The sequence below is a fragment of the Embiotoca jacksoni genome, unplaced genomic scaffold, assembly GCF_022577435.1.
Source record: "Embiotoca jacksoni isolate LCO1_2020_lvr unplaced genomic scaffold, fEmbJac1.0.p SCAF_59, whole genome shotgun sequence".
Taxonomy (NCBI): domain Eukaryota; kingdom Metazoa; phylum Chordata; class Actinopteri; family Embiotocidae; genus Embiotoca; species Embiotoca jacksoni.
The window spans coordinates 524,029-545,580 of NW_027185413.1; the positions used below are offsets into that span (position 1 = coordinate 524,029).

The 21,552-nt window shown below is 41.8% G+C and overlaps 1 protein-coding gene across 1 annotated transcript in view; it reads right to left on the reverse strand.

Annotated features, from left to right (window-relative positions):
• cntnap2b (contactin associated protein 2b) overlaps window positions 1-19,255 on the reverse strand; it is a 32,090-nt gene extending 12,835 nt beyond the window's left edge. Inside the window, exons 1-15 of the mRNA XM_069173234.1 lie at window positions 18,806-19,255; window positions 11,151-11,261; window positions 9,945-10,138; window positions 8,655-8,802; window positions 8,010-8,213; window positions 7,619-7,803; window positions 6,069-6,212; window positions 4,345-4,603; window positions 4,076-4,225; window positions 2,884-3,046; window positions 2,680-2,786; window positions 2,450-2,569; window positions 1,679-1,794; window positions 908-992; window positions 556-712 (exon numbers count right to left, since the gene is read on the reverse strand). Coding sequence (XP_069029335.1) covers window positions 556-712; window positions 908-992; window positions 1,679-1,794; window positions 2,450-2,569; window positions 2,680-2,786; window positions 2,884-3,046; window positions 4,076-4,225; window positions 4,345-4,603; window positions 6,069-6,212; window positions 7,619-7,803; window positions 8,010-8,213; window positions 8,655-8,802; window positions 9,945-10,138; window positions 11,151-11,261; window positions 18,806-18,887 — 2,225 coding nt within the window. The 5' untranslated portion in view covers window positions 18,888-19,255. The remainder of the gene's footprint in view (window positions 1-555; window positions 713-907; window positions 993-1,678; window positions 1,795-2,449; window positions 2,570-2,679; window positions 2,787-2,883; window positions 3,047-4,075; window positions 4,226-4,344; window positions 4,604-6,068; window positions 6,213-7,618; window positions 7,804-8,009; window positions 8,214-8,654; window positions 8,803-9,944; window positions 10,139-11,150; window positions 11,262-18,805) is intronic.
• Window positions 19,256-21,552: the final 2,297 nt, after the last annotated feature.

Below are 21,552 nucleotides of genomic sequence, written 5' to 3' on the forward strand. Positions count from 1 at the left end.
AAGGCAGCCAATCACAACGGAGGATGAATCCATCTTAAATCCCTCTTTTTTTTTTTTATCAGAAGTTGACTAAATATGTCGGCTCATATAAAATATAATGATCCTATTGTCAATGTGGGGCAGCTGATGCAGATATCATCATTCACCAGTGGGCAACTGAACTTCTGCATTTTCTAAATTTTATGGTGAGTGGCAACAACACTGAAGGAGCAACGCTGCAACCGGCTTGTCTTTGTTGAAATGTTCCCAAATGTTTGATCAAAAATGAATCACTTGGATCCATTTGATTGCTTTGTTTTTAAACATTACAAAGGAAGAAGGCATGCTGGGAAATGCTCATTTTCTCCTGATCTCTTAATGTATCAACCAGTTAATTACTGGTGCTGATTTGATTGTTAACAATATAATCATGTGTGTTTTATTAACACCATTTTTCCACATTATATATTTGTTTTAAATGCCGTTATATTGTGACAGGCCCAGTTCAGTGTGAATATACAAACTGTAACCTGTGTGTGGTGAAGTTAGAAATAAGAAGCTGTTTGATGGACTCACCAGGTTCGCAGGTCAGCGTCACAGTTGCAGTAGTGTTTAGGATCCGTACAGTTGTGTTCGATACCGCAGGCACACTTCTGTATTCCTGGTCCGGACCCCCCCCAGTAGGAATGCCTCTCATTGGCTCTTCCAACCCACCAGGTAAACGGGACGCCATCTGGGAGTCAAACAGACTCGGTTCATTTTCACTTTTATTACATCGCTTCTTAAGTCAGTCTGCAGGCTTTATTTAAAAATATCCTGCTCATGTGAAGACAGAACATGTGATTCATTACTAGTCTGACATCAGGAAAAACTACATCACATCCAATCTGTTTAGTTGGTGAATGAAAAGCAGTGATTGACACATCACCTGGACTGTTGAGCAGACGGGACATTCGGCAGGCGTAGGCTACGTACTGTTCACAGTTTTCTGCACTGCTGGTGACTGAAAACACCTGCTCACAAATTCAAAAGAAAAAAAAACAAGAAACATGACTTGTTAAAAACAACATATCACTTTATTTTATATTAAGAAGCCTTCTCTTTATTATGAAATCCCAATATTACACAGCTTCTGTAATTCTCTGTTGATTAGTTAGTTATTCATGGTTGCTTTACTTAACAATAATATTATAATGATCCCTCAGTGTTTAATTGATCCCGTTTAGGTTTCCATAATTATACATTTAGATCCATCCAGTCCTCAACAGACCAGATATTAACAATAATTTACAGTTACAGGGAAAAGCTAGAAATAACTTCAACACAATAAGCAGCAGAGTGGTGATTATGACATATCTAACATGTGACTCTGTTGATGTACTGATGTGGAAATAAACATCCTGCTGTATTCACTGTGTCAGCAGAGGTCAGGTCTGTATTAGAGATTTATTGATGCCAGGTGTCATTTGTAAGTGTGCTTTTATTTTGCAGTCATAACATATGCAATATTAGCAAAAATATTCAAATGTAGAATTGTCACTAAACCATGTTTATGTACTTCGATTTACACTTGAATTTAATTGTGTTTGTGGCTGTAGGTTTTTACTGTTAGCACCAAACAGAAACAAAAGAAATAGTCCACGAAGCAGATTGTGCAGCAGGAGAAGTAGGTCAAAATAAGTGTGTTGTTATTGTGTACCTGTTCATCCGTCACATTGTAGGTGATCTTCAGCACTGCTTTTCCGTCCTGGTCGACACTGGAGACGGCTGTCTGAGGGGACAGGTTGTTCTTCAGGACGGTCCAAACCGTTTCCTCTAGAAGACACCAAAACACTCATTAATCATTGAGTCTCCACACAAAGATTGACTGACGCTGTGTGGGAGGTTAGCGGATGCATAATATGTGTAGAAAAAAGGAACGCACAACTCAGATCAGGAAACAAGACGGGTGCACGGTTATGATGACGATGGAAATACAGCAGAATACCAGCACTCAGAGTTTATACAACATTGTATTGTGGGCAAACAAACAACCACAAGCCATCATCAGCATTAACATTACATTTGGAAATTACAGGCTATGTAGAGACAAAAGTCTTTTTATAAATAAATTATTCCTTTTTTGAATTATATTTGGATTCCACTCACTGACACTTTTGCTCTTCACTGACTTTAAATATAAAATATAATATAGCTCTTAATTTGTCTCTAGATTTGGCTACTACATTATTGACATCATCATTTATGATGTTTTGAGATTTTATAAGCCTGCCTTTGTCCAAAGGGGTGTGTCCTTCTCAGGTGGACTCAGTTGTCATGCGTCCTGGTTGCAGATTGGACATCTTGTCCCCTTTTGTCTCTATATAGTCTGTTATTTCCAGCTGTATTGTTAACGCTGTTGATGGTTTATGGCCGAAACGTGTCCAGCAGATGAATAACAACCTTTGTGACACATTCAAAGACCTCTCACCTGCCATGTCACAGCTGACTCGGAACGGAGCCAGAGAGCCGCTGCCGTCCGGGTCGATCCAGTAGCTGCCTGAACTCTTCCCCTGGTGCTGGTACTCCTCACAGGACTGCTGGTAGAGCGCTACAGAGGAGACACCACACAACACTCAGCACACACAAAGCACAGTGTGTGTGTGTGTGTGTGTGTGTGTGTGTGTGTGTGTGTGTGTGTGTGTGTGTGTGCGCTCTTACAGGTGTGGCAGGTGGCTCCAGTGTATCCGGTGCTGCTACAGTTGCAGCTGAATGTGTCCCATGTCTGCGAGCAGCGGCCGCCGTGCTCACAGTGGTTAGGAACACACCTGACATCAAGAAACAGACTCATGTGAACACAGCAAGAACAAAAGCACGGTGCTCTCTCTTCTTTAAATCCAATCTTTAGGTTCAGGGTTTGTATACCTGTCTATGATGGCACACATATCCAAGCTGACGTTTTCAAAAGTCCCGATGAGGCCCTGCTCCACGGCCCGGAGGTCGGCCAGGTGGTCGTCTATGTGGATCATCTGCATGCAGCCCTGGAAGGAGCGCTGAGAGGATCGGATGTTCGTGTGCAGGAAGTAGCCTGGAGACAGGAGGAGGTCAAAGGTCATCATCACAACCACAGCACAAATACCGATGCAATAATTGTCAGAACTGGGTGTTTAGCTTGTGGGGAATATTTCTTCCACCTCTTGTCACATAAATTAGACAAAAAATATATATATATTTTTTTTTTTTTAAATTAAAAAAAGTTATTTTTTTTCTGATTAAATTTCTTTTTTTTCTTTTTTTACAGATGATAAGTGTCCTGCAGAGTTTTAAAGATATCAGCATCCCAGCAGGTCCCAGCCAAGGACACTAGGGAGATACAAGTCTTTAGTGTTGAGTAATATCTAAATGAATCGATCATCTCCTCATACTCTCACCTTTTTGGTTGCACTTTAATTTACAGTACACTAATAAGATGTGATAAACTGTACTTAAACAACAACTAATATAATCCTAATCCAATATTAGAGGCCATTTTACTCATTAGAAATCATATCAGATCGCAAATATGTAACACTTAGCTGCAATTCTACCCTTACTCCCAAATTACATTGTGATTTAACAGCACATTTAATCACGCTTGATAGTTTAATTAGACAACACATGCTGTAATTATACAAATCTAACACCATATTAAATGGTATTTACAATAGTTAGACACAACACGAGGGTTCAGAGGCCAAACAACTTATTTGGATAACTAACTTGGAAGTTCTTAATAAATATAAAGGCTTTATTTATATAGCACCTTTCAAAAACTAATTACAAAGTGCTTTAATGGATAAATACATACTACATGCAACAGTACAAACGTTTTAAGGGAAGTTCATACCAAAAGTAAAATGACACAGAACATAGGGTATGTTGAACAAAAGCACACAAAAACATATTGTTCTCTGAGCTTTCATAGCTTTGTCGGACTATTAAAAACACGATGCCCGATATAAATCTGTCCGGTTACAGCCTGTCATTCATTAAACTCTCACGCTGGCAGCATTACATGCCGTTCACAGCCTGAAACCAAAAACATACTTTGGACGATTAGCTGTGTTTTTGAGTTCACCTCCGAAATAGTAGGTCCCTCCCGTCTGGATGGAGATGGGGATGACTGTCCTCACAGTAGACGCCTCGTCTCCATCCACCGTCAGCATCACGTAGTATTCCACCGCATTCAGATGAACACTGTGCCACTGGCCGTCATTCAGACCGGAACCTGAGGACAAAAACTATTTAGTCAACACAGCAGCAAACATGATACTCAAGGAAAGCACCAGAAGAAATGAATAAAAAACACGCCGCAGGTGACAAATAATTCACCAACTGAGAGCTCACCTGATGAGATGTCAAGACGGGAGTTCTTCTTCTGCGTTAAGTTCATGTAGACGGTGACCTTTCCCTCCGTCAGGCCCACCTCCACCCAACCACCAGCCAGCGCCGTGAACATCAGCAGCCCGCTGGGGTTCCACGTCCTGAAGGACAGGCTGACGGACAGGGCGTCGCTGTCACTCTGACCCGGCAGACGCAGGAAGGACGTGGAGTTGAAGAAGACGGGGAAGGAGTTGGACTCGGCGCAGGAGAACGTCAGGTTATGCTTGAGTGGAGGAAAAACAAGGAGGACGAGGAGGTAAAGATTTTATCACTGAGTAGGGAGACAAATCAAACTATACACTCCTGATCAGTCACTTTAAACTTTGAATTTAACTTCATTTTTATATTCATTTATTAAAAACACTGGAATGATTTAAACCAGGCTGGTCTAAGTGAACACAGTTCACCTACTCTGGTGCGCTAACACTTCTTTAGGTGCACTATTTGACTTCATTATCTATGTGTTTAATTTTACGCATTCTATTTATTTTCTATATTTTTAAATGTTCTTTTATAAGTGAAACACCATGTAATTGTATTGGTGTAAAGCACTTTGGGCTGCATTTCTTCATTTCTCTATGAAAGGTTTGTTATTATTATTATTATTATTATTATTATTATTATTATTTTACCAGAGGTTTGAAGGGTATATAAGGTGCACATTTCCCGGTGTGGCTGGGCAGTATACCAATTTTTGAAGGTACATTGATATAATTTTGAACAATGTATAAGATAATACTGATTGAATTGAAATAGTTTGATATTGTGTTACCGAACCCATTCGTGCCGGTGTTTGCATCTCTCAGACTCTCCATGCAGACGCCGTCTACAAACCAACCAATGTCATGTATAAAGTTCTTTAGGATGGTTCGGTCTTTTTGAGGGAGGCTGTTGTCACAATTAGAAGATAAAGGATCTGTTCTTTTTCACACAAACACTCTGTACAGTGAAAGCAAATAAATGCACCTTGGTAGGTTTTCTACGGTAACGTTACAAGATTTAGGTTTGATGTAATAAGCCACACCCACTTAAATCTATCATTACCAAGTTCTATGCATCACCTGAGTCATGACCCTTGTTCATGATCGCCGAATCTCGTACGAATCCGTGGGGTCAAGCTTTAAATGTTTTAATAGGCTTCTCCCCAAACACGTTCTGAAAATGTCTATGATGATAGAGCCAATTTCCTACTAAGCCCCGCCCCTCGTAAATGTTATTGGTCAATATCTTGAGAAGTAAATAAGATATCAACAAGCCTTATGCAACTTGTGATAATCTCAATCTACGATGATCAAGAGGCTTCTCTTTAGAGCACATTGAGCTGCACCTGTTTGTCATATTTCAGGTGACTCAGACTTTTGGTTTGAGGGGCGTGGCCTATCAAAGATTTAATTTGAGGGCGTTGTTTAAAGCGTCAGAATCTGGCTAATTGGACTCGTCTTTGTTCAAAAGCTAATGTACATCATTTCAAGTTATTGTGCCAAGTTTCATGTTTCTAGCACACTCCAGCTCAGTTCAGGTCAATTTGAGCCTCAGCAGAACAGAAATTACAATAATAATTACAGGGCTTGAACTCTAATAATAATAAACCTAAAAAACAATATTTCAGAGGAGCAGAATCCTAAAAGTGACATTGGACAGATTTGTATTAAGAACGCAGACGACATTCAGAGAGAGGTTTGTCTTACAAAGCTGGAGGTGTCCGCCTTCTTCCTGCGGACCAGGTTGGTGATGTTGTCTCCGTTGTAGGTGATTCCCTCCATGCAACCAACAAAGTTCTCTTTACCACCTGAGCTCGGCTTCGCAGAAACAGGAACGCCTCCGAAGTTGATCTGAGGACACACAGCAGTCTGAATAACAGAGATCCCTCTCCGATGCTTATTGTACGACTGTGAGCAACACACACACACACACACACACACACACACACACACACACACACACACACACACACACACAAAAGGTGGTAAATGTGTGTAATGCAGCACATTATAAACTGCTTCCAGTTTCAACAAAGTAGAAACAGCTGTTTGAAATAACCTGTGTTGTGATTTGGCGCTTTATAATTAAAATGAAGTGAAGTGAAGTGAAGTGAAGTGAAGTGAAGTGAAGTGAAGTGAAGTGAAGTGAAGTGAAGTGAAGTGAAGTGAAGTGAAGTGAAGGGACTGGTTATAACTAGAAGGGCTACAGTATGTTTTCTTGTGTGAGCTCAACCAGCCGTTAAGACAACATCTTCTCTGGCAACCTGAAGCCTAATTTCAAACACTAGGGGTTAAAGGTCGGATTATTTTTCATTGCTGCTTCATCCCCACAGTAACATCTGTCAGTCAACAATTAACAAATCATGAGTTTTTTCAACATGCACCCAATTCAGCCATCATATATAACACGTTTCTAAATTAAGAAGACGTGTGAAAGTGTGAAACATGAAAATTGAAAAAGAACATTTTCTTTTTCTTACTGCGGTAAATGTTGTGTTTCCAACTTTAACACTGACACGTCTCAACCTCACTATCTGAAATAACCCCAAATTACTCATGATTGGTGTTGTATGGGTCTGATGGACCTGATGTTGTTGTTTTTTTATTTCACTTTATTAATCCCCGAGGGGAAATTTCTTCACTACAGCAGGGGGGCTCTCAGGGGGGAGATGCTGCAGCAGGCTGCCACTAGCGCGGCGCCAGGTAACCTGACCTGAGGTGCATGTTTTTGGATGATGGGAGGAAGCCGGAGAACCCGGAGAGAACCCACGCAAGCACAGGGAGAACATGCAAACTCCTCACAGAAAGGCCCAGGACCGGATTCGAACCCGGAAACTTTTTGCTGTGAGGTGACAGTGCTAACCACTGCACCACCGTGCTGCCCAGTTGATGGGGCTGATGGGGTTGATGGGGTTACTCGGTGGCCAGACTGTCTCCATCTCCATCTTCCTCTCAACATTGAAGCTCCATTAGCAGCAGCTGATGCAGCAGTTTTATCAGCAGTATTGATCCGTTTTATTAAATTTGTCTACATGGCTGCATGAAGACGATCTGCACACACTGAGAGGCAGCTTTCACATGGAAAACACATTTTCAAAGTTTGACAACCAGCCGTTTGCATTTTGACTGAAATTAACTCCGTTTAACTGAAAGATGAAATACGATGATTGGCATATTGCCAGCAAGTTTGATTTCTGGGTTTCCCATCGTCATCAGTGATGTTGGTTGACTCGGTCAGTGTGTGCTGGAGTCTTTACCTCATAGTCCAGGTCCAGGTGGTCAAACTCGCCGTTGGTCCTGAACTGCTGGGTGTGGTGGTCCAGGGTGAAATTCACGTTTCTACGGGAACGCTCGATCACGACTGCGTGCCAGTGGTCGTCGTCCAATAAGCTGCCGCTGGTCACAGAGGTGTGACCCTGAATGGAGCCGTACTGGTTACTGCCTGGAGAGAGACACACACACACACACACACGCGCACGCGCACGCACACACACACACACACGCACACACACACACACACACACACACACGCACACACACACGCACACACACGCACACAGAAAAGGTGGTAAATGTGTGTAATGCAACACATTATAAACTGCTTCCAGTTTCAACAGAGTAGAAACAGCTGTTTCCTGAGACGGATACCTAAGTTGATGCTGAGCTGCAGTCTGGCCCGGCTGAGCTCCAGGGAGATGTAGTCTCCCTGCTGTCCCTCTCCGTGGACGAGCACCCCGTCTCTGGCCGTGGTTCGAAACTTCAAAGAGATCACATCCTTCACGATCTTCATCTTCTTGCTCCTGAAGCGGTAGGAGATGACGCCTTGGCCGTCGAAACCGATCACATCCGCCCCTGGAAACCACACGCAGAGAAGGGAGATTCAATATTCTGCCAGTTCAACAGATCTGGGATCCAGAACCACGGTGGTTCTTGGAGGCTTTGAGCTCCGTTCTGGTTCCCTTCGCTGCCTGGACTCACACAGGGGCTGCAGACGCCACGCTTTAACTGACCTTCACCTACACTTAGACTCGACTGAGGGGACGGCTTCATCTGAAACAGACCAAACTTAACTTTGAATCCATCTATCCATCATCTAGACAGACTTATCCTGTACTGGGCCACTGTTCACATCCACTACAGGTAACTTCTTCACCTCACACACACGAGCCTGCTCGGTTCTACGGTATGAAACACACACAACAATGTCCATGTTGGAATCTGTAGCTGCACAGCAGAATAAAACAGAAAAGGCAGCTTGAACCAGGTTTGTCTCCCTCGTCCACTCGTACTCACAGTACGAGCATCCGTAGAGCTCCAGACGGACTCCGATGCGTCCCTCCTTGTTCCAGTCCAGCGGGATGAAGCGGATGAAGCGGGCCAGGACAGCGTGCTGCAGGGCATGTCGGATAACACCCTCACTGTTCACATTCCCCTCAAACGTCTGAAACAGAGGAAACCAACGCTCACCGTGAAGTCATGAAGATCAGCTCAACATTAACAAACTAAGAATATAAGATTGGGAAATTTAACCCAGATTCAATTTTTGTTGTTTTGGGGTTTCAGGAACAAATGGGATGTGTGCACCTGTTTATCAAACCCACTGTGAGGTGAGATTTATCCCTGTCGGCATTTTAAGGGTCTCCGTCTCCAGAGTTTGACACAAATTGAATGTCTCTGGTCGTGTCCACGGAGAAATGGCCGACGCACCTGGACCGATCTCAGAACGTTTTAATCCACCATCGTAAACAATAACGTGTCCATCCAAAGCCCAACTGTATCTGTGAATGTTGTGCATTGATGGTGTGTCATATCAGAGGTTGGACCGACAGGTTATTGACCTTATTTTCGGGCCGGCACAACGCAAAGAGATCACGCTCCTTTTCTCTTGCGACACAGCAGACTGAGGGACATTTTCATGCTTTTAGATGGCGAGAGCACACATTACCAGACTCATCCAAAATCCCACGAACAGGTTTGGTGGATGTACTACAGATTTCAACCCATTTTCAAAAATGTATTAAAAAAATTCAACCTTTTCAACCTTATCTTAAATAATATAAAAAATGAAGCTGACTCTTGTCTGTTGACTTTGATGTGAATCAGGCAGTTCGTGCACATAATGACAGAAGAAACCTCAGCCACATGAACAAAGAGGGTTCTTTGTTCACTTTGACATAAATTAATGATAAAATAGCAAATAAAGTTTTGAATTAAATTACCCACAATTCCAATGCACCACCCAGATGAGTTTCCTCTTACAGTCGCTGGTTCTGCAGCTTCTTCAATCGTTACCATGTTGACAACACGCTGCACCACAGAGTTTTTAAAGCGGATGAGGAGCTGATTTGATTGATTTCAACGGTGACACACCTTCTATCTTGTTGCTCCTCCTACTTCACCACTGAACCACACCGAGCCACAGAAGTGCTTCAGTCTTTGTTTACCAATTTACCAAAAGAGCTGGCGACACCTACAAACGCTGCCGCCTGCATATCACTCAGATTTGACCTGAAAAAGAAAACCCTGTGTGGTACGTGAGAGTTGCAGTTCCTTGATGTACGCTGCGTTAAATGTCTTCCTCACCCAGATGTTTCCATCCTGTAGATACGGCCTCCAGTTCTTCTGTGTGTCACTGTACAGCAGCCGATACTTGCTCGTCCAATCAGAGCTACTGTAGCGACCCTGTGTCACTATGGCGACCACCTGCTTCCTGGAACCCAGGTCTACCTGTAACCAGGGGTAACGGTCTGTATCCAGGGGCGACCAGCCTCCAGCGCCTGGATTTGTGCGTGTTGTCGGGGTGACAGGGTGAAAGACGGGAGACAGAAGGAAAGAAGATCAAATGAAGTCATCTCATCCGTGTGTTGTCTTCAGCTGAGTGAGGACATGTGTCTGGACGTCTTCATTAGACACCAGGCCAACAAATGATGTCATCACAAAGCAAATAAGAGGCAGGCCGAGGTTTATGAGGAAATCTGTTACCATCTGATATTTTATTAATTATGTTCTGTATATCTACAACAAAAACAGGTGTTTTCAAAATTGGGTGTTCATTTTCCTGGAGTTAAATAGATTCACTAATTTATGTGTGTACATTTAATGGTGCAAGTTCCGTCTTCATTTTGAGCCATTAACTCTGACTGAGTGGCGCTGACATGAAAAGATTTATTATATATATATTACTTATATATTACTTAATATATATTATTATATATATTACTTATTACTTATATATATGGTTTGTAAAATCAAGCTGGAATAGAATAGAATAGAATAGAATAGAATAGAATAGAATAGAATAGAATAGGAACACAACCTCCTAGTTTTAAGTTCAGTGTTTGCTCAGTCATTTACAGTACGTAGAAATTCAGTCAATGTATAGCTGCTTTGTAGTTTTAGCCTTCTTCCAACTCATTACGAGACAAAGTTAAACGACTCTATTCAGTGTGGAGATTTGGAGAGGAGTCATCTGTCAACTGATTCCAGGAGTATTTTTTCTGCATCTATTCATTTATATAAAAACAATCAAAGTCATTATAGATCTGATAAAACTATCTGACGATAACTGTCACCAGAAAAGATCCAAATATCCCTCAGATTAAGAAGAAGATGAAGAAGAAGACTCCTCCTTTCTATTTGGTAAATGTGTTGATATGTGTGCTGCATCTTGGATGATACACCAAAAACATAACGCAGTAATAATTATATATCCCAACAATAAAATTTGAATTATAACCCAAAGTACAACTACAATATCAGACACTGCTGAGTACATTAAAAGGGGCGTACCTTGTTTCCGGTTGAGTTTGGCGTAACCGGCTCCGTGTCCTCGGCCGTACGCTGATGAACTGGTGAAGGAGCTGTAGGGGAGGGGCGTGGCCAAGCTGTCCTCACACGTCCCTGGAACCAGAGACAGAAAACAGACACCGTGAGTGACGTTGGTCATACATCTGACTTCACCTTGAAGGACACGATGTTTTAAATAGTGTAATACTATAATTAAAATGTTGGTTGAATAAATTATTAATTGATACCAGAAAAACGTCCCTCTGCTCTACTTTTAACTAATTGCTAATAAGCAAAAGTTGAAGAGCCAACGCAGTAATATAAGATGGTAAACAAGATAAACATTACTGCATAAACATTGTGAGCATATTAGCAAAATAATGTTCGTATCATCTCAGATTAATTACAGCGCCTCTGAGCCGCTGGTATGACTGGAGACTCTCTGGGTCTGATGGATTTATGAAAGGTTTGTTTACGTGTGTGAAATCAGGTGCAAACTTCACATCACCTGCAAAAAAATGTCTCATCTGATCTACTAACGAGGTGCAGGGAGGATCTTTCAAATGTGCAGTTTAACACACGGTGTTCATTTAGGGTGTTTTCCTGAGGACATATGTAATATCGAGGGTTTCTACTTAAACGTGTAAAATACTGGGAGGGAACATGCAAATAGATAAATTTAGAAAAATGTACCTGCAACGATATTTACTGAACCTCGAAGTAGAAACAGGAGAAGTGATTGTTGTGTATTTTAGTACGACTGAAGGTTTTAATCAGATGAACATCTGGAGAGACGGCTACTCTTATTGTGAAGGAGACACGGCTGCTCTTATTGTGAAGGAGACACGGCTGCTCTTATTGTGAAGGAGACACAGAAAACCAGAATACGTAGAGAACAAGGTTTTACACCAGTTAAACATTTCTGATGTCAGAGGGAGAAATTATTCAGACAGATCGTCTGTTCAGATATTTGATATTTTAGAGTTATTGAACGAACTGAATGATGATTGACAGCCAACAACAAGGAGGAGCCAGGCAACACCAGCAATCACAGAACTTGTGATGACTCAGCGTTTTCTCTACTCTGTAGGTATCTCTGCTGGGATATCAGTCCTGTTCTGCAGGTGAGCTGTCCAAGGTCCTGAATGTGTCCCACTGAGCTCACAGGTAGCTTCATAAAGTCAGCTGCTCATCACAGAAAGATCTGGACCTGCTGCTCAGTGTTTGTTAGAGGACTTTTTGATTTGAACACGTTTTATTATAAAACAATTTTTCTTATATCATCACCTGATATGTTGCTATCTTTTGATTTGATCGATTTTTTTGTTTTTCCTTTGGCGTTGACTTTCTTGCTGATAATCTCCTGTATAGCGTTTCTTCATGTTATATTTATATTTCTTTATTTCAATGGGATCCAATCTCCTTTTGCAGTGCTTATGTTTGTGTCTTTAACACACGCTAACCCCTCATTTAAATACAGCGATTTACACCTGATCTCGATGATGCCATCATTATATGTAAATCACACGCAAACAGGTGCAAAATAAATGTGCAAAGTTTTGGAATAAACACGCAATTTAGCAGCCTTTATTAGAGATCTTAGTAAATCAGGCCCTGTGTGTTGTTGTAGATGCAGATTCACGTCCTCAACTAAATAACAAAATGTCATTTTCACTGCGTTCTCATACGACTTGTATTAATGTAACTGAAATGACAAAGATCGCTCACAAACCAACGACTGAAACAGGAAGTAAACATGTCCAGCCCTCTAACGTCACCTCACTATGTCTGACTACAGCAGTAATGATGGATTCTGTTTGCATACCGCTGGACATGTTTGGTGTTTAACTGTAGAAAAAATGATGGTTTTGGAAAACTATTCTCAAATTTATATCCTCTGTGATATAAATAATAAGACCAAATTTACATGTGAACATCTGTTGTTGGAGGTAAGCTTAGGGTGAGCAGTAAGACTCCCCGGGTCCCCGCCGTCTCCTCTCTGCTGTCTGTCTTCTCTTAAATGTCCTCATCAGCATGAAGTCTGCAGTCTTTCACCTGAACTGGAGCAGTGAACTGAGAGGAAGCGCTGCAGCCTGCAGTGTCTGGGAGCTTCTGATCAACATGTAGTCTGAATTTTGTTTGTTTTCTCTATTTGCATGTGTTATCTTAAGCTGCAGTGCATTGAGCCCTCAGGGCCACCGTACTAGTGCTCTATCTCACAATGTTCATGACAGGAAAAATCATTTCAGGATTTGCTCTAAAATTAAGCGTGTTCTTCCACAATATATCCTTCCACCAAATTCATCAAAACCTGTCTTCCTGTTTCCAGACAAACAAACAAACAAACCAAAAACATGTAACAAAAAAGGCAGGTAATAACCATATAAGGGCACTGTGCAGTCAGACATTATTCTTTGTGTTTTGTTTTTGTACTGGCAGAAGCCCGTCTAGAAGACGCCGTTTTGGACGGGGGAGGGTCACGGCTCTGAATGTGTGTGTGTGTGTGTGTGTGTGTGTGTGTGTGTGTGTGTGTGTGTGAGAGAGAGAGAGAGAGAGAGAGAGAGAGACAGGTGCAGCGAATGGTAATGAGCTTCCTCATATGCATTACAAAACAACAAGCCAAGCACGCATTAAGCAGTTTAACGGAACGAGAGAATTATTATCTCCTCGACAACCTGAAAACACCTTCAGCGCTCCACCAACAGATCATCGTCCTGAGGAGAATACCTGTTTATTCATGTCATGAACTTTAATCACCTAACAATCATTTCAGCACTGTTGTCTGTTCAGGCCCTCCTGCTGGTAGTATTGTGCAAAACTCAATGAACTTAATGAGCATCCTTTTCAACATCCAATGGCAATTTTCTAAATCATTTATTACTCTCATATAAAAATAATAACAGAGCAGAGCAGTTTCTAGTTATTGGCTCATCCAGGAAGCTTTTGAATCAGTTTAAAATGAGACATGATATTTATAAGTATGGTGTGTCCTATGGTGAAGCTATGACAATTTGCGTCATTGCATTTGAGTCTGCTCATTAAATCAGGGAACTACGCTGCACCGTCTGCTTCTGAGACGACATCAGGCTGAGACACCCGTCCACTGACGGCCCCTCCAACACTTTGCTTATGATTTCTTTTTCCTTTTTTATTTTTGTCATCATTAAATACAAACATTAAATTAAAAAGGTCTGTTGCAGACGTGCATTATGTATTCTGCTGCATTTTTTTAATGGTTTGAGAAGTCACTTTAGATGTTTGGATATTTGTTTTTCCATTACGGAAGCTGTCATAATTAAAAAATATTGTGCAGTAGCTGGAGAAAACTATGGATTTTTATTTTATAGCTTTGTAGGAGGTATTAAGAATGTGTGAGTCAAAAAATAAGACAACCAACATATCGACAAGCTTGGATGAGATGAATGAAACATGTTGTAACTTACAGAAATACCTACTCTCATTGTTAACAACCATAACACCTAATAAAAGCAAATCGTCAGCAGTGCATAAGTGCTCAGTGTCCATCTGTTCAGTTCACACCTCCTCCAACCTCCATTCATCTATTCATCAGGTCCTGTGAGGAGCAGCTCCTGAGGATGGTTTAGCTTCACGAGGGAGCTTCATATCAGGAATTTACAGAAAGAAATGAACATTGATTTTATTTATTGATTTATATGGATCTTATTTCTCCACCTACGTGGGTTGGCAGGAGAAATCTGCCTGTTTTATAGTCCTGGAGCTTTGCTCAATGAAAGACATGGAAGCATATCTGTTTTCTGTGCAGACTTCCCTTTAGATCAACATGAAAACAAACATTGGTCTTGTTTACGATGGACTGTACTTCCCTGAGAAGAGGTGGAGGGAACAGAAAGCTGCACTGAAGAACTGACTCTTCCAATCAAGCAGCAACCATCAGTGATGTCATCAACCATCAGTGATGTCATCATCCATCAGTGATGACGAGGAGCCAGCGGTGGATCTGACCGATCTGATTGGAAACCTGACGATACTACGTCCCCGTTTTCCAGAGCCGGAAGCTACGAACACTTTTACATACAGTCTGTGGTTCAGACTAGCAGTGAAGAGCCTGTTGATGCTCGCGTCAAAAACTCACCTGTTGCTAAAAGTCTGTTTAACCCCAAAACATACTGCTGCCATTTCTGTATGAACATCTAATTCATTATGACTGTTAGCTGTGTTGTTTCTCGTTCCAAACATGTCCTCCTGTTTGTTGCCAATATAAAATGTTTAATAACATAATCCATCCTAAATGTTTCCTGTTTCTTACAAACTCTGAGAACCATAACATGCGCCATTAGTCAGCAATATCACCTCATGTCTTTTATCTACTGTACGGCCAAAACTCACTAAAATTAGCAGATAAATTGGGAATTCCCCCCCCCAAAACACTGGGTACTACACCCATAGGTGGCGCTGTAATAGTGAGGTTTGTGTTTTGGTGCAAATCTCAGGAATGGTGCGGCCTAGAATGAAAATTCTCATTTCATAGCAATCTCTCAATGAATCTATATCTTCTACTTTAAATATATCAGATTTTAAGTTTTAGCTTCAGTTTTTCAAAAACATTTGTACCAACAAGTCTAAATTTCTACAGATTTAACATTTAATCTTCAGAAAAATATAGGTATGTCCAACAGTGCTGAACATGTTCACCACATGTTAGAAAAGCTTGCATCACAGCAAATTTGGTCAATTCAGAAGTTTGTCACTCAATATTCTTCAAAATGTGAACAATCAATTGACATCGATATCTCCATGAGTCTTCATTCAAATGCTACCAAAATCAACACGGAAATGCTTTAGATGGTAGAAAACACATGTTGGGAATGTAGTGATGTTAAGTGAAACGCTGAGTCTGCACATTTAGTCTTCGAGGGTGTAGGTTAGTGACTCTGCGTCCTTTAGCAGCAGACGATCTGAAACTCAGGCAGGCCACAGACGGAGGGAAGTTTTCAGTTTCTAACTAAGTTTCTGGCTGTTCCATCTTATCAACTCTACAGATACCACAATGATGACACTCTGCAGCCAACTTTAACTTTCACACTATTTTACAGAAAAACACTCAAATCTGAATGCAAGAAACTTCCACCTTTGGAGGGAAAAGTTTTTACAAGTGTAGGGGAAAAAATTTACAGATTAAAATGCTTTTTTTAGGAATATAAACATTTATCAATAGAGGCATGTCAGACTGCTGTTCAGCACCTGCTCAGCTGTTTCATGAAACAAAAGCCATCAGTGATGACACAATTACTGACATTGAATTTGTAAATTAAAAAAAATGAAGCATTCTTTCCAAAAAACGAATCTCTAGGAAGTTTTTGAGTACGTTAAAATGATTTTTTTTTTTTTTTTTAAATAAAATTACTGCCAACCATGTAATTATACAATTATGCTTCCAGCTACCAGCTGCAAATTCTAAAACATGGATGCTTCACACACAACTTCCATCCTGACAGCTCAGAAGATCTCTACAATCACCATAATTTCTACATGGTCGTTGGGGTGACGTCACCAAGTTAGTATTTGTCATTGTATGAAATATGGTCACAATTTGTTACTCTGCTGCTCAGTTATGGTGTCGAATAACAGACAGAAAAGAATAATATTAATTTAATCCTATTAGATGTTTGTGTGACATGTTGTCATAATTAATGTCAGAATTATTGAGTTATGGCCACAAATGTGTTTTTTGAGATTACAGTTACGTTTGACCTCCAAATTATGATCAGGTCAATAATCCAGTACAAGTGAATGTAAGTGCCAAATTTGATGAAGGTCCCTCAAGGCACTCGAGATATTTAGGTCACAAGATTGAGAAGGATGTGAGGTTACAGTGATTGTGACCTCTGACCTTTAACCACCAACATCTCATCATTTCATTGTTGAGGCCAAGTGAACATTTATGCCAAATTTGAAGACATTCCCTCTGGGCGTTTCCCAGATATCCCTCAAGGCGTTGCTAAAGAGTCACGTTCACCAGAATGGGACGAACGACCGAAAGGGACATAAGGTCACAGTCACATTGAACTTTGACCACCAAACTCTAATTAGTTAATGTCCTTCAGGCCGAGTGAACAATTGTGCCGCATTAAAAGAAATTCCCTCCACGTGTTCCCGAGTTAGAAGAAATTCCCTCAAGACGTTCTTAAAATATTGCGTTCATGAGACTGGGACAGACAGACAGACAACCCAAAAACATAACACCCATAAAAACAGGTCATCTTCCTCCAGAACTCAACAGAATAATGAGTATGGGACATGACAACACAAAAGACGGTCAGAGGGGAGAACAGGGTTCTCTTAAAGACCCTGATGAGTCATCATTAATGTAAATGCCTGTCAATTGCACAGAAACTAAAACAAAGATTTCTACTAAAAAATACATAAAGAGAAATAAAGATACAAAAAGAAAGGCAGCAAGCATTTAATCAGGAGAGAGTAAGTCAGACCACCAATTCAAGATCTGGGTGAAAGTTCTACATTGGAACAAGTATAATGTCAAACCTTGTCACTCTAAAGTTGGAAGTCACACATCACATCTTCCAGGGTCGAAACCCACTTCTAAACATGGGAGCTTACTTTTATACTTTTGGGGGTTTTCAGATAAACTGATGCCGCTGTATAAATAACTTTAACAAGAATGTTGACCCAGAAAAACAGCTGCAGAAAAAAACCCACCATCTTGCAACTACAGCTGCACCTGTCAATGTGAGAACCAGCAGCTGGCCTTCATAAAGACTCTGATAGGACAAAAAAGGGAAAATGCTGAAAAATGGACATTACATTGCATATGCGTGTATTTACTGTGTGAGACATCCAGTTACTCTACAATTATTGTGTAGCAGTTTTAAAGCAACTGCGAATGAGCTATATGTGTACATTAACAATTAATAATCACATCTCATCATAACTACAACTATACTGTTAAGAAAATATGATCTAACATACAATTAAAATGTATATACCCCAAGTGTCCAGAGGATTAAAACAGGTCAAACCCAGCAAGTTAAGAGGGAAAAGCTATTTTTATTGAGCAGCCATTACTGTTGGTCAGTACGGTCAGTATATATATATATATATATATATATATATATATATATATATATTGTATACCAGCTGCAACACATTTGGACTGTGAATTGTTGTTTGCTGGAAGTTCAGCTGAGATTTAAACTGATGGGGAATTAAAGAGACCATAATGAGGTGCTGGTTCTATTCCTGCTTCATAAACACCTTTCTTGTTTTCCTCTTAATAACACAGACGGGCTGTTTTATATGAAAACATACTGTGTCGTCATTATCATAGGACTGTACCCCCCCCCCCCCCCTACCCCACCCCACCCCACCCCCGCCCTGCTGCACACAGAGAAGCTCTGGCCCAAACAAGAGCGAGCCTCCAAATTAGCTATGGTTGCTAGTGTGTGTGTGTGTGTGTGTGTGTGTGTGTGTGTGTGTGTGAGAGTGTGTGTGTGTGTGTGTGTGTGAGTGTGTGTGTGTGTGTGTGTGTGTGTGTGTGTGTGTGTGTGTGTGTGTGAGTGTGTGTGTGAGTGTGTGTGTGTGTGTGTGTGAGTGTGTGTGTGTGTGTGTGTGTGTGTGTGTGTGTGTGTGTGTGTGTGTGTGTGTGTTAGCCTACTTACGGGATCCTGCCGCTGCGGAGCTGCAGGTGCAGATGATGCCGCCCAGGACGGACAGCAGCAGCGTCGCGGTGAGACGAGCCATCCTCCCAGAAACCCGTCGGAGTCAGAGCAGCACGCGGAGACAATGCAGCGGGTGTCGGTGCGGTGTTTCCTCCACTGGGGTGCCACACGCGCGCGCGCGCTCACGCACACAAACGAAACACCGTTTTTTTCAATAGCAGCATAAAAAAAGAAACGTCCGTCCGCCCACTGCGCCCTGTTCCTGTCGTCTCCTTGCTCCCCTCCTTAATCAACCTGCCCAGCGGCACTGCGGCGGAGCTCGACCACCGACCTCCGGTACCAGACTGTGACCAGGACGCCGTTGTGCTGCTGCTGCTGGCCTCCAGCTCCAGGTGCATGGTCAGACAGACGGCCAGACGTACAGAGGCTGTCCAACCCGAGAACCCAGAATAATCAATACACCCCCTTCCTTCCGCTGCACTTGGTACATTCCTATTTATACAACAATACAGGATTCCTTGAAGGGGGGGGGGGGGGGGGAGCAGAAGGGTCTGCACGAGCCCTCGACGGGAGAACAAGAGAAAGGTGTCCAGACCGTGTTAGTGACGACAAAGGTCCAGGACAATATCAGATTCAGTTCATGTTTGAGGAGGAAACCTGGAGATAAAATGAGAATATTGTCCACAGAGGCTCCACAATTTCAGTCTGAAAGACACAACACATTACAGACAATATGAAGCATGACTCACCCGCCCCAGGTATGAAGTGTGAATTCAAAATCAATATCCAGAAATCAAAAACAGGCCTTTAGTCCAGATACCTGCTGGTTCTAGTGCTCTCCAAACGATCACATTCATTGCAGGCTTCAGGGCCTCATGTCTGGGCTTTATGCGTTATTATGAAGACATGACATCATATTCATGTCAGTCTGAACAGTTTGAACAACTCAAAACCTTCTGCCACTTGTCTTTTTTCTCGCTATAATTTGGGGTTTACACAGAAAGTCGACTAAACATCGTGTCAACAACACAAAGTCACAAAGCAGCTCTTTGTATTTTGCTTTACTCATTCAAAGTACTGAAGACAATAAAAAAAACATTCCACGTTTATTGATAAGGCTGTAGTCACAATGAGTGCTTGGACATCTCCTGTGGTATCCACACTGCCCTACTATTTAGTATACCAGAGAAAGATTAAGGCTCAGTCCCGTCCCGTGACCCTTCAGAACGGATTTTATTCATACATTTGAAAATATCAGGAATTAGATTATTAAATTTATGGAAATATACAGTATGTTGACAAAATAGTGTATCTAAAGGATCCACTAATAATGGTCACAAACAAGACTTTGTTTAATCTGTTTGAACCAGAAAAAGCTTTATTATCCCAAAACTGCAATTTCCAACTACAAAAAAATTATTGAAAATAATAACAATGGACCGTTTTTCACGTTATGTTGCTTTAGTTTGTCTTCCTCCCGTTTATGTGGAGTCTGCATCTTTAAACATTTTGTTCAGAGGGCCAATTTGAGTTACACATCTCATCCTTTTTTTTTTTTAACTACAAATGTAGTTAAAAATCACGACAGAAAGTTCAAAGTGCACTTTTATGAAGTAGTATATCCCAATGGTATAGGCCCACATACAGGAAGTACTGTTGCATGTAGTATAAAGGTAGCTGCAGTACTTAAAATAATAAGAAATACTGCGCGTGTCTCTGTCCAGTCCCTTGTCTCACTCCTTGTCCTCACCTATGGTTCCTGTAGTCTCTCTGTCTCTCAGTCACTCCCTGTGTTTGTCCACCAGAGGTCCTCAGTGTGTCCCACTCTGTCTCTCGCCATGCCTCTTCTGCCTGCCACACCCACGTCACCTGCTAACAGATCCACTGTCAGCGCCAGCCGGTCCCCCCCCCCCTCCCCGTCCGACGTCACTCATGACCAGATCGTCAAGTCACCATTTCAGGTCCCTGGAATCTATCTTGAATCTGTGATCTACAATCTGAATCCCAAAGGACAAAACAATCTGGCGTTTCTCTCTGTCTTGCACATTTTGCTGATGCAGCAATGTTCAGTATTACTAGAAAACATATGAAGCTCCGATTGTTACAAAACTCAAAACACAATGTCACCTTGCAGCAATCTGAACCCCCGTGAAGAGGAGAAGTGTGCAGTCGCTGTGCGTTCAAGTGGTGAACGGAGAACTGACAACAATGTGCCGATGTGATTGTTTTATTCAGATGATTTTAGAAAATAAAGAGTGAAAGCGTGACAGTCACACGTTTTGTAAGCGTGAAACTGGATCATGTAACCAAGGTCCTGCAACAGAGGTCATGAGACCAAATAAAGGACATTTGCTGGCGGTATTAGGAGGCAGGGGGAGGGGCTTAGTGGCGTTAATCACAGACTGCCAGGCGGGATGATGATGTCTGAATCCAGGAGGATTCTTTTTGGATCTCTCTTTGTGTGTTACATGGAGAGCACATCTTCTATCTGTTGTCCATGAACCTCTGTCCTGTCGCTGCCCACCACCGAACAAAGACACGGAGCAGCTGGTCAATCAGCTGGTGATCAGCGGAAACTCCGCCGCTGCCAGAAGCTCTACCAGTCTGGCTCGGACAGACCAGTAAGCATCAGCTACAGCAGCACTGCACACAAAGAGGACTCAGAACACATTCAGCTCTACAACGACGACCTCCGACGGCACCGAGAGGCTTTGACAGTTCACTGATCATACTCTGGTTCCAACCAT